The following is a 14,930-nucleotide window of genomic DNA, read 5'->3' as shown; positions in this document are numbered from 1 at the left end:
AACTAAACTATTGAATGCATTAATATGAGCATTAATATGTCAGCGTTTACTATTGAGCTAATAGTTTAAATTTATCTCAATATTCTTTTCAATTTTTGGTCAATGTGATTTTTAAATCACATTGTTTTCCTAAAATAAATTTTCTTGATGCAAAAATAAAACTCCGACAATGAAATTCGTCAGAAATTGAAAAATAAAAAAAATTAAAAAAATAGACAGCAGAAAATCTTAATTACAAATAAGTATGTTTAATTTATTTAGATTTTTATAAAGAATGAAATAATATAATGACTTTTTATGAATATAGAAACTTTTTACGTGTAAGGATTTTTAAATAGTTTCAATTTTGTCCTCATAAACACTTATATATTTTATAATATTGCTGTATAAGAAAAACAATCTAAAATATACACAGTTCAGGAAATATATGTAAAATTTAATGCCTTTATCATTTTAACTAAATTAAAGCTTCTTTTAAATGTTTAAATATTCTATTTTCCAAATAAAATGCTTATACTTCATATCCAAATTAAAATTTTATCTAAAACTTAGTTCAATCAACCATTTTATAATATTATATAAAACTAAGTAGTTAATTATCTTTTAAAATGTAGGATTAGTATAATTTATATCATGTTTAAAACAACAAAGGTCAAGGCTCCATTTATTTATAATATCATAGAAAAAAATTTGAAAAAGAAACTTGCTTTTCATTTTTTGATGTTCTTTTGAAAATTTTTATGTTAAATTTAGGATTCTCAAATTTGCTAACATTTATCATATTCATTTTTTACCTGCTGTTACAAAACATTTGCAATTTAAAAGGGGGAAATTTTTTGCTATTTAAATAAAAGCATTTTTAAAAACAATTCCTTTTAGAAACAATTCCTTTTCCGTTATTTTTTCAAAAAGTTTTTTTTTTCTTTTAGGTCACTCTATGCATTAAAAATTTAATAAATTTTAATTTTAATTTAAAAAATTACACAACTTATTTTTAAAGTGCAGTGGAATAAATAGCAATAAAAACTAAAATTATTGATTTATATGCTATTTTTAAAAAATGGAATTGATTTGTTTTTACTATAAACAGAAATACTTATATTTTCCATGTATGACCTATCTTTAATACTTTGTTTGAAGCTTTGGAGTGACTCGAAACATGCACTATCATGTGTACTTAATATACCAAGGAGAAACTGTGGGTATTACTAACATTCAAAAAAGTAGTAATGATTCTTAATAAATATTTAAAGAATTTTGATGTCTTTTTTTCTGATTTAATTCTTTATAATTGCTACCAGTTTTATCAATAGAATCTGTCATTTATTTAATGTCGTCTATTTTATTTTATTTAAAAAGAATAATACTGCAATCCCTTTTATATTGGCAGAACAAATTTCATATTGCCTTTCAAGACTTATGAGTAGGTTTGTCACTAGTAATATTTTCAAGAATTATATCGATTCAGAGTTTTTATTAAGATTTTACTAATTTTCGCTAAACATGATTTTAATCCATATTTTAACGATGGAAAATGTTCCTTTTTTAAAATTAATAGCCTCTTAAATTTAGCTTTCCGACAATCTGCTTAAATATTGATTATTCCAATTGAGGGATACCAGGGGATTCAATTAAATTTAAGATCATATTTTTCCTTATCAAAAATGTAAGAAGATTCTTAACCTGTTTTACTGCGATTTAATAGATAACTTCTGCGTTTTAAACTATAAGATTTTACAATCGAAACTTCGATCCATTTTTAACTAGCTAAAGTGATCTGCTTAAATTTGAACTGTATCTCCACGCCTGATGACAATACAAGTTTCAATTGTTTCTCGCCCGATGACAGAGACTCTACGTCCGATGAAGTAGAATATATCACTTTTTTCGAACATCTCTATAGCTATGATGAAGTTTCATATCTTTACTGAAGCTCTCTTCAGGAAAGTATCAAAAGTTAATGTTCCCACTCTCTACACTGTAATAACTGTAGTGTATTATGTCTCAGAATTTTATGTTGAATAACCCAAAAAATAGTGTGATGAAAACTTTTTTTTTTCAAGTTACCAAGTCAAACTAAGGGTAGGAATTCACCGAAAAGGGTGAAAAACCATTTCTGCCGTTTCCCGTCCAGTACAAGAAGAATCTAGCACCTTTTCCGAACCACTCTATAACTAGCATGAACATTCAAATTTTAACTGGAGCTCTATTCTAGAAAACATTAAAACTAAAAGTTCCTAATCTCTACATTGTGACAACTGTGGTGTACTATGCCTCAGAATTTGATGTTGCATAACCACTAAAAAAAATATATGAAGGAAAACCTTTTTTTTTTAAGTTAACACCAAGAAAACTGTACAATTTTAATGATAAGAATAAATCTAAAACTCTATTAATGAGGAAAGCTTACACCAAGCTTACGCGCTTACACACCATACGTGAAATATCCGAAAACACCAATGTAGATGCCCTTTAGACATCATCAATAAACTGTTTACATTTGAATACATTTTGGAGTGAGATAGTTGTCTTAAATTCTGTTATATATTTACTGAAATTAAAGTTCACTATTATAATATATATATATGATTTTGCATGTGTGAAAAAGATATTTATATTTTGATTTTTGAGTTCCTACATCACATTGGTGCAAAGTAATTACTCATATTTTTAGCGTTAAGATACATCTAAAAGTATTAAAATGTACCTCCACTGCAAAAACTGTGGTATAATAACTAACTTAACTTTGAAAAACTCTAAAATTCGTAATAATGATTACGTTATTTCAAGTTTATACCAAATTGAGCATTCGTACGCATTTCAAAACATGTAGTTTTGTATGAACACTAGTAGTTGATAAAGATTACCCCACTCTGCAGCCCGTTGGTGAAGAAGGTTGTGTTTTTCGGAGCTCTATAAACCCATCGAAAAATTAGCTTGAATATTTAAACTGTTTAGCTAAATTCCTGTTTGAAATGATGGTATACATGATTTAGATGCATAACAAATACTTTTAAACCATTATTATAAGTTTCAAGGCGAATAATTGTACAATTTTATGATAGCGAAAATTTGGCTGCCGAGATGGCGGTTTGTGTCATTTTGGATTTAATTGACAAACTCGTCAAAACCAGGTAAGTTTCAATCTCCGTAACTGATTTATAAAGATATTCATTGTGGTTGCTATTTTCCAAGTTATTTCAATCTTCTTGTCGGAGTGATTTGATAAACCAGTCAAATCAATAGTTAGCTTTTTTTCATAAGATTTACATAAATCTGTCAATTGCATAAATTTATGATTTTTGCTTTTGATTGCATCGTAAAAGCGACTTTGCTGCTTCTTAAGTGTATCACATCTTACTGTAATTATAAATTTTAATGTTACTAAATAACAAACATGGTGGTGGCTACTTCGTACCAAGTAGTGTAAAAGAACATTCTAGGTATTTCACTATACCAGGAACTATCCTTGGATATGGTGAAGTTGAGAATTCATTTTGGATTTTAATGTTCAGATACATGAAAAGTTTTTGCACAGCATAAAAATTTGGTTCCCTTTATTTAAATGAGGAGATAAATTAATAGTTATAATAAGACAGTAGTACTTCAACGGATTTTGGCCCACTGTGGAATCCTGAAAAAAGAAGCGGTTGATTTCCTGGCTGGCAAAAAAAAAGGTCACTGATCTCCAGAAATGTCAAATGTCTGACAATGAATATCTTCAGGGATTCTTTCCACGAAAAATTCAAAAATCGCGATTCCAATAAACCAAGGCCTAAAGAGTTTTTCAGTGGCATAGGATGAAATCTTTCGCCGTGTTTCGTCTGATGTCTGAAAACGATTACCTGAATAAACATCTACGTCACATCAACGTGTTTCCTGATCCTTTTTGTACTTTGTGGGATCTCCACGAAGAGGTGGACTTGTCTCACCTGTTTAGAAGCTCTGTTCTTCCTCCGACATAAATCTAGGAACGCTTCTAGACTGCTCGGTCTCATTTATTGATTTATTGTTATATTTTTTATATTTAATTGTCTTTTAATGTGCCATTGGAAATAAATTAAAAATAATAGTTTTTGAATCCTTAATTTTGTGTAATGGAACACTCTGTAAAACAAAACTTTGGTGTTAAGTAGCTGCCACCATTTCTGGTGTTCCGATGCAGAAAAAGTTCTTAGATTATAGGAACTACATTCAAAATTTATATTTTTTGTAATGGGCGATTCCACGAAAAGTGGTCCTGAGTGACTAAATTTTCAAAATTATCGTAAAATCAAAAATGACACAATTTCGGAAACTAGAAGATGTACATTTTTTAATAGTTAAGATAATTTTTTGAATTACAAAAAATAATTATGTGAATTCTAACAAAAGGTGGAACACTATGAATTTTAACAGGAGTTCTCTTCTTTGTTATGTTATATTCCAATGCAGTTCTTAAAATATTAAAGAGCAATAAAATAGTTTTTAGTAATAAATATAACTATTTTACTCTTTTATCATTGTTTAATGTATTTTTTTAATTTGGCCTAAATTTTTTTGCTTGTTTGAAAGTCGATTAATCAAGATAGTCTAATTTCCCAGTAACACACGTAACATAATTTTGCATTTTTTTCTGTAAAAACTTTAGTAAAAAAGAAAATTTAAAAATTTTTTGTTTTATAAATTAAGAAGGCAAGATATGCGACGGAAAAAATTCTCGAATTAAAACTGCCAATAGTTAAAATTTTATAATTAATTTTATTCAAGGTAACACACGTAACGAGAAGTTACGCGCGTTACTGTTATGTGTGTTAGAGGTACTTATACACTTTAATTATTTATTTATTTTCAATAAAAGATTTAAATCATGTTCGGACATTTTTTATAACCGCCGCGCAACNTTATTGTTATATTTTTTATATTTAATTGTCTTTTAATGTGCCATTGGAAATAAATTAAAAATAATAGTTTTTGAATCCTTAATTTTGTGTAATGGAACACTCTGTAAAACAAAACTTTGGTGTTAAGTAGCTGCCACCATTTCTGGTGTTCCGAGGCAGAAAAAGTTCTTACATTACAGGAACTACATTCAAAATTTATATTTTTTGTAATACACTTTTGCTCGTTATATTCTGACGGTCTAAGATGTATGATCTGTGACACACAAGTAATCATCGAAAATCCCCTACTCCCCACATTTGTTTATTTATTTATTTATTTATTTTTTTTGGGGGGGGGGGTTCTAAAAATATCTGATAAATTTCCGTGCTTTTAGTGATAATGAAAAATGTAGTTCTTAAAATATTTATTTTCTTACACTCTTAGCTACTGCATAATTGCATTAGTCATTTTTTATTTGTTGTACTGAGCTTAAAATTAGTTTTTATTAATTTTGCTTATTACTATTCTTTAGTGTACTCTTAGTATAAAAATATATCTATTACTAAATTGCAAAAATAAATTATTGGAGATTAACAACAAAAAGAAATATTTTTCTTACATAGGCATATTTAACAAAGAAAGTAAAATCTTTCAATTATAAACAAAGTTTTTCTTTAATCTTTTCAGCTACGTTGCAACTTTTCTTTTATGATGTTCCGCTTTCGTTAAAACAAAAGATAGAAACAGAGTACGGTAAAAAGCTTAAGGAATCAACTTTCCCAATTATGATGTTCTAACGTAATTTATGCGAGTTTTCGTTGAACTATGATTTCTTTTTTTTATATTTGGAGAGCTCGTAATTCAATAAGATTATTGTAAGTCCTTTCCTTTACCCTGTTAAAGCTATATTACTTTTCCTTCATTCATAGGACTTGTATAAGAGTTTAATGGTTAACGTTGCAAGGAAATAATTAAATCTCTTGAGAATTTACGACAGTTTAATGGTTCAATATTTCTTTGCACACTATTTTATTGAAGAATGCACTGGGATGTATGCAGGTCTAGATAAGCGATTCATAAATGATAAAATAATATATTGTTTTTCTTATTAGGAAGGTTTTCCTTTTTAATCAATTATTCCTGATTATGGCAAACAATATTTTTGAAATAGCTTAACTATCACTTTTAAAGAAATGAAAGTAGCTTAAAACAGGTGCGTGTAAGAAAATGTAGTTTAATATGTTTGTTTGAGATATAACTTCATATGCTCGTTTCGTTTAAAAAAACGAACTTTGATCAAAAAGCACGTTTGTATTATTAACAAATTTCGATTAAAAAACTTAGGCTTAGCATTTGAATTTTATTAGAATATTATATTGAAAAAAATTAACTAGGGAATAATGATCATCCGTAGTCAATTAAAACATCGAAGGAAGTTTATTTAATATACATCTTTTCAAAAAGTTGCGAAAGCTTTGAGCTCATTGTTTAACATCTGAAAAACACAGTTTGAGTTACGTTGCTTCAGTAAGGATTTTGGAAAATTAACAATAAAATATGCTTTTATAATCTGTGATAAATTTAGTGAATGCGATAATTTTATCATGATGCTTTAGAGCATGGCATAAAAACCATTTATTCGGTTATATCTAATTTTTTGTTTTGTATTTTGTATTTATACTGAATGTGTGGTAATACGCACTACAATTTAAAAAACCAGAATCCGTTGTGATGAATGATTAACATATGAAAGGAAAATTTAGCAGAAGAATGGCTGAAATACCGTATATTTTTGTTCTTTTAGCACAAATATGTTTTTTTTTAATCAGATCGTCTTTACCATACGGTATGGCATTGTAACATTTTTTTTTCTGTACATATTTATACTGTCTATATTTTTCACACGTTTTAAGTTATGTTCTTTCTCTAAATGCACATTTGAAGGTAACTCTTTAAAAAATAAAGCTACGCGCATTTTCTTAACGTTCTTTTCGAGTCTAGTTCAAGTTAAGGAGTTCTCCACTTAAATATACTTAATAACAATCAATTTTTTAAAGCTATGTAAAGTTAGGTTTATGTACAAAAACATGAGTAGACTAGACTATGTTGTGCCATAGTTAAGAATATTACGCACTTTGAGAAAGTTTATTAAACGACGTTTTGATTTGAATCAGCACAAAATTTGGAAAATACAAAGCGCCGTGAAACAAACGCTTACCTAAAAAGGTGAAGTTTAAAGAAGACTAATATAAAATTAGATAAATTCACCACTTTCAGTAACTATTTTGCATATCGAGTTAGTTTAAAATTGTGAAATCAAATAACTATAAAAAAACACCATCTTGCATCTTTACAATCTTAAAAAAGTAGGGTTGAACATTAGACTATATTATATGTATTTCGAACTATTATTTGATCGCATCTTAATTTTGGTTTTGATTGGAACCATGCTCATGTTCGGTTTTAATCATAGTATCTTGAAATTAAGTTTCAGAAAAATGAAATAACCATACAGTATGGTAAAGATACTTCTGGGGAAAAAACACATAATTCTGGTTTATAAAATCAAAATATATTGCATGGTAACGGTCTATCATACGATATATCCATGGTAACATTTTTAACTGCAAATCTGGTTTTTAAAATTATATTTCTTTTACCAATTATTTATCAAATATTCAAAACTGAAAAGTAAATGTTATCAAATAAATGAGTTCTATGCCATGACCCAAGATTTCAAAATAAAATTGTCAAATTCTACCACATTTACAAAATTTTATCACATATTACAAAACCGCATTTCATTGATATTTTTTCAAAAATCATTACCTAAGTGTTTTGGTAAAAGTTACCGAACATTTTAGTATTTCCGGTAAATTTTACCATATTCTTGTAGTTTTGACCATACTTTTTTTTAGTGTATTATGATTCAACGTAACACAGTTTAAATTGCAAAAAATTTAAGGCATATTATAATTTCACCGGTTCCAAAATTTCAGTCAGACTATTTCCTTCTTAAAATCTATAAAAATAGAACATATTTGATGAGCAATTGCCAGTCATAAACTGGTTAAAATAGCTCTCATGTAAAACTGAAAATCTTAAGCACAAACTGGCTGATGTTTTGAAAAAAAAAACACAAATTTCATTTAAGTTCTGGCAATCAAATTGTTTAAAAAGCATTTTTATAAGTTGGCAAAATAGTGATGATATATGCAATTGCTTCGTTTTGATATTAAATTGTAATTATTTCGATGATTTTATCCTCTGTAAGAGAATTTTTCCTTCAAAAATATGGTTTTTGAAGTAAGACAAAACGAAAAAGTTCATTGATTTGCTTCTTCATTGAAAAAGCTTCTTTTAAAAGAAAGATAATTATTTATTGCCCTCGCTATTTTTATAAATCAATATATCTCAAAAGGAAACTCCAAAAATATTGAGTTTTCTAAAATATTTTAACTTCTCCTCGTTATAACTAATAACTTGTTTCATTCATTATCCTTGTCATATTCCTAAAATAATGATAATAATTATTTCTGATCACATATTAATCAACATTACTTGTATCCAAATAATTTTAAATATCCATAATATTAAATATAAGTTCCATTAAATTTAACTAGGAAAATTCTAATAAAAGTGAAGATATAGGAAATAATGAGCCAAATTAATTAAAGTCATACTGCCTCTTTCCCTTTGGGTAACTTTACATTATTATTTCTGGTTTCATATCATTGTCTTTTATAGTTAAGGATAACTTCCGAAGTATAAAACAAATAAAATAAATCTTGTTAATTTTGAAACATAATGTGCAAATTTAATAAGAACCTAGGACTTAAAGAATAAATTTGAGATTTTTATTATTGCATACATGATCTGTTTTTAAATTACAAATACTCGTGTCAGTAGACTTTACATAATTCATATTTAAAATATTCAAAAATTAACATGATTCAGAAATATTTCTTAAAATTGAAAACTTATATAACTTCAATAGACTTATATAACTTCAAACTTATATAACTTCATTATTATTTCTGGTTTTATATCATTGCCCTTTACATACGTAATGACTACTTTGATTTAAGTAAATGATTAGAAAATCAAAGAAAAATGATAATCTTTGATTTTCTAATCATTTACTTACATCAAAGTAGTCATTACGTATGTAAAATTTAATTTCAATTTGACGACTCCTTCTTGGTGCGCTAATTTTTTTGTCCATGAGTGTATATCCTGTATTATCTCTTTTGACGTATTAACTGAATATGTATCGCAGCTGATGTATGAGTTGAACATGCCTCCTATATCCTAAAGAAAGAAAGAAAAAAAAGCACTGTCACTTGTTTAAATTCTTACAAAATATTTTTTCCCATCTGAAAGGTTGCAGTACCTCTTCAGAGCTAGGCATTAAATATCGAAACTATAGAGAATAAAATAAAATTCTTCTTTATTTTTTCGTTGATTACCGAACAACTTATGTTTAAAACGTTTAAATCCTTAATAAAAATCTATTCCAACAAATTTGATTTCAGGTGATAGATTTAGTATATTTTTGACTGGCGAGCTTCATATAAGAAGAGCAGATCACTCTGATGGTCATCAGAAATATCGATGTGAAACCAGACATCGTTTAACAGGTGAAACTGTTCGAAGTGCAACATCGGGAAGATTACTCATAACAGGTAAGAACATTTTTTTCCCCTTGATGTCCATCATTCGTGCCTTATTTATTATTTCTTATTATACAAAACTTAGATGTCAAGAATTATAAAAAAAAACTAAACTTAAAACTTGTAAAACTTGAAGTAGTTACAGTAAACTTACTTAATAAATAATATTAATGTCAGAGGAAGTTTACTTTTACATCCAGGAATTGTTCAAAACTTCCTGCTTTCAAAAATACTGTACGTTTTAACTTTTTACGAGTTTTGTCAATTATTTTATTCTCCAGAAAACTACCTAACTGCAAGTATTACTTAAATAAATCTCAATTTCTGATGTAGTAACACGTTATTTAACAATAGTCCAACGAGAACTAGTTTTTGGTTGCAAACAGCTTCTTTGGTTGCAATCAGCGTAGGATTGCAACCAAACAAGGGATTGCAAATAAGTTTTAAACTGCTTCTGACAATACTAAACAAAATTTCATGTAAACACGAGTTGGATTGCAAACAAGTTTTAAACAGCTTCTGACAATGCTAAACAAAATTTCATGTAAAAAAAATTTGGATTAAGAATTCAGCATGAAATGTGCTTGTTTAAATCTTATTTCTTACGTTATTTAATTCTTTCATTTTTTCCAAATATTTTAAAAACGGTAAATATTTCTACGACATTGATACTTAATAACAAGAACTAGGCATCAGTAACTGTAATTCATTAAAACTGCGATTGCAAATAACCTTAATGAGCTGTAACCGCAATCAAACGATGACTATCAATTAAATCAATAAACGAATGAATGAATCAAATCTACGAAGCAATAAATAAGAGAATTAGCGATTTAAAGAATCGAATAGTAAATGAACCACAAGACGAAACGAAACAGAATGTCAACCATGCTACAAATAAATGAATGGATAAATCTATGAACCATCAGATCAATAAATCTATGAAGGAAAACCAAAGAGTTAGCAAACTAATAAATACGCAAATTAATGAGTCAGCTGATCCAGGAATAAGCAAAATAATGTTTTTAGTGAATCTATTATTAATAAAGTCAATAAACCAACCACTTAACAAATGAGAATCAATAAAAGAATTTTCAAATAAACTAATTACTGAATCATGGATTCTCTGGTTTTTGTTGTTACATTGATTTATAAATTCTCTAACTCATTGATACATCGGATTATTTATGAACTGGCTCATTGATTCGCATTCCTATTGATTCGCTTTTATCATGCAGAGAATCATTAAAAACTATCGTACCAAGAATGCTCTATCTTATTTTAACTAACTTTCACGTATTATAACCACTTCAACAACAAAATTACATTTCAGAGCACGTTTCATCGTGAATTGTGTAACTTACAGTTTTATAGATCTAGAAATTTCTTTTTTTAGAGACCTTTAGAGACGTAGCACCACGAATAACGGACAGCAAACGTCTATTAAAGGTTCCGGAGGGAGAAACTTTAGAGGTCCCCTGTGCATCGCAGGGGTTTCCTATTCCCACTTACGAATGGTTCAAGAAAAAGAACAGAGATAGAATGTTACCTTTACAGATAGGAACAAGGTTTTTACAGCTTGATGGAACACTTCTGCTTCGAGAAGCTAAAATAGAAGATTCAGGACATTACTTATGCAAAGTACATAACTCTGCGGGATCGGACTCAGCTGAAACTGAGATTTTAGTCACAGGTGAGTTATTTTTAGAACATATTGCTTCTCGTGCGTTTTATGATACTTCAAATAATTACATTTTATATTAGATTTAGACCTGGGGGACTTAAAACCACAACAACGTTTTGTATTAGCATTTCTTGTAATGTTTGTTTTAAAATTTTACGACAACTTTTCCTAGAGGGGATTGCTCTTTTCCTCAAAATTTCATCAGACATTAATATTATTTAACACAGTACAGAAAAATTTCATATAAAAATATTTTTCCAATGATTTAACGATATGAAAAAGCAAGAATTCATTATTTTATAAACTTACTGCACTCTCTGAAATAAAACTCTCACTTTTGTCGATTCAACAGTTCAGTTGTATTTTGTTAATTATAAGAATCATGTGATTTCGGGACGAATCATGTCATGACGTTCTTGTCAGGCGAAGCACAAACTCTCAAATATATGACAAAAATGTTTTCTCAATTCAGAGCCTCACTACCTCACACTACCTCAAATCTTTGAAAGTAATTCTTAATTTGACGAAACTAGAATAACGAAATACGAAATATTTCTTTCCCTTGGAAACATTTGAAAAATATCCATTTAATAATATCAATTCAAAAAAGCATACTATTCCTTACTAATGGTATTATAATTATTATAATAATTTGGTCAGGTAATGGCATGTAAGTTTCAAATAAAAATGCATTAATGAACATAATCACGAATAATAACAGCATCAGTAAGCAAGTTATTCAGCAGGAATTTATCTTTGCAATATATTTTTATTTATCTATTTGAAATACTTTTAAAGTATTTACTAGCAAATTCATTAGTTTTTCCAATTCCTAAAATGTTGATTAATTTCAGCATAGTTTATTTTCTCACCATAGGAAGAAGAACTGAAATGGAAACTTTTCAATTAAAATAATTTTACAAAACATAACCGAATAATTAATGTAAAATCAAAATATAGAAATAACAGCTAAAAAACTTAAATTTTACACAAAACAAATAAACATTTATTAGATAGCTATTTAAAAGCACATTTAAAAATAACAAGCAAAAATATTCTGCCTAAGACATTTAATTGCGCAATTGTACAAGTACAAATTCATAATATATATACAATGTATATCAATAAGAGAGTACGTAATATCAGAACATGTATGTAATCACTTAAAGTGCTGCTCGTATGAAAATTTAAAATTCTTTGACGGAACAATCCCAAAAAGCCTTTTTTTTAAATGTAGATGTTTAAAAATGTAATATTTACTAATACTGTAATTATTTTCGGTCTTGAAAGGGGCAAATTTATTCAATGTTGCAGAAATTGTTTATTGAACTATGAAAAGTGAAAATCGAAAGGTTTCTTAGATTTTCATAATTATTCACACAAAAATTTAGGAAAAAAATATTATTTTTTTGTAAAAACAGAGAAACATCAACGAAATTTTATAATTTAGAGCATAGTTCACTCAAAACTATTCGATGTCAAACATTTATACCATTTTCATAAATTTAAAAAAAAAATCCAACTCAACATATCTATTAATAACTATATAACCAAGTGTTTGAGCAAATACGAAAAAAGGGATAACATTTAAGACATCAGCATTTATCGAAATTCGATATTGAATGCAATTTAATAACATTCCCTAGTCATTCGTATCGCATGTTTACAACATCGATATCATTTTTAATTTAACTCAATATTGAATTGTTTCCAATTTCGCGTTTCACTATAATCTAAATTTTACTCGAAAGGGAAACCTCTTATTACCACATAACATGCTCATTAATCAATTTCTCAATAACAGATTGACCCCCTGCATTTCAAACATCGTTGATTCATCGCAAGTACACTTTCCATTCCCCCACACACACTCCAGCATGTAAATGAACACAGCTGCCACAAACCCATCGAAGCAGCACCATAGATATTGGCTGCATATTAAATGATTTTCCGAAAACCCCCTTCTGAACGAATCCGCAGTTTCGGTAACGCCGCGAGACATCGGAACCTTGTAAACAAGTACCACCGAATTACGAAGTACTGACCGTGCACGATAAATGGCGGGAATTTGAGAGGTCTTGGTGGCGCGTTTTAGGTTACGAAAAGACGAACACGGAGATTAATTAAAAGTGATTTTTCGTTACTCCTTGACTTCTCCTTTTTGAATAATTTCTCTGCGTCTTCTTAAAGCTGAAAAATGGTTATAATTTTCTCAGTTTACTGCGAGTTAGAAATTTGGGGAAGGTTGCAAATATGCAATGTATGTAAATTAAGATATTGCATTGGTAGTTTTCTGATTTGGTAACTTAAGAATGTTTTTCCTTATGATTGTGGATAAAAAACCTACGTACTCTCCTTTTAAAAAGATTTTTTTTGAAGCATAATACCTTAACGATAAAAACTTTCGATTTTTAGTTTTAATTATTTTTTTTTCAAATGGCAGGCACTGAACATTATTCTTCGCTTTAAAAGATTACCGGAATTGTTACTCATTTCACGTTACCCAGTGGGCACCTGTGAACCAAAGTCACGGAGGCAAGCAACATTACCCACGCCACACTGCCACAAATGCGTTTATAGGGTGGGCCACATTCACACATCACACACAACAGAGATCAGCACATAGTGAGAGAAACATCCATGCCCAGAGCGGGATTCGAACCCTCAGCCATTGGCTTCGCAGTCCGGCGTGCTAACCGCTCGGCCACCTGGCCGGCATGTCTTAATTATTGATTTCGCATTTTTAGAGCACAGTGATACATACTTGAGAAAGGTTGTTCTTTGCTAAATACATATTTAATAACATCCTCTTTTAGTATATACTGAATTTTATTTAGTCATCAAAATACTTTAGTTGAGGTAATGACTTTATTTACAACCAATATATTTAGTAGTCATGGTCATGTTTTGTCGTTCCTGTCTTGTTTTTGAATGCAGCTAAAATACACAAGTATATTTTTAAAAAAATTATCGAAACATATCATATCCAACAATTCAGGAGCATCGAAGTGTATCATTTCCAAAAAAAATATTAATTATATGAATTCAAGAATTTAACTCTTAATGTCTTAACTCAAGAATAAGAACTCTTAAATGTTCTTTCCTTTATAAATATATAACCATATTTAATCTTCCTTAACTCTCAACTCTTATTTAAATAAATAAATTAATTAATTAAATAAATAATGTAAGTAATTAATAATTTAGTCCAAATTATTTAAATAATAATATTAGATATTGTAGGATTGACTGAATTGGCTTCACTTTTGACTGTATCTCTTTTTATAACGTGCCTATAATGATATTTCCTGTACTAAAAGTGTCGATTGATTACTGGAATTTAAATTGGCTTATGATCAACAAGGTCGGAAGAATTCTTCCATGGAGTGGGAGCATGGTTAGAATGGGAGCTTGAAAGTCACTGAAATGTTCCTCGAACCAATCCATGACGATTCGAACCTTATGACATGGTGCATTATCCTGTTGGTAAACACCATCCCCCGCAGGAAAAACTGTTGCCATCACTGGGTGAACCTGGTCTGCAACTATGTTCAAGTGGCTTACAGACGTCAAGGATTGTTCTATGAGGATTATGGGTCCTAATGTGCCCCATGAAAACATTGCTCCTGTGCGAGAAACCATGAAAACCTGGGTGAGCCCATTGTTATAGATAGAGGGTGGTCATAATGTAATGGCTCTTCGGTGTATAT

General features: G+C 28.8%; 1 protein-coding gene across 1 annotated transcript in view; it reads left to right on the top strand.

Moving 5' to 3' along the window:
* LOC107457170 (cell adhesion molecule Dscam1-like) overlaps window positions 1-14,930 on the top strand; it is a 260,596-nt gene that overhangs the window by 129,884 nt on the left and 115,782 nt on the right. The window contains exons 4-5 of the mRNA XM_071179192.1: window positions 9,399-9,548; window positions 10,933-11,259. Coding sequence (XP_071035293.1) covers window positions 9,399-9,548; window positions 10,933-11,259 — 477 coding nt within the window. The remainder of the gene's footprint in view (window positions 1-9,398; window positions 9,549-10,932; window positions 11,260-14,930) is intronic.

The sequence above is a fragment of the Parasteatoda tepidariorum genome, chromosome 3, assembly GCF_043381705.1.
Source record: "Parasteatoda tepidariorum isolate YZ-2023 chromosome 3, CAS_Ptep_4.0, whole genome shotgun sequence".
In the NCBI taxonomy this organism is placed as follows: Eukaryota; Metazoa; Arthropoda; class Arachnida; order Araneae; family Theridiidae; genus Parasteatoda; species Parasteatoda tepidariorum.
This window is presented reverse-complemented; position numbering and strand designations above follow the sequence as displayed.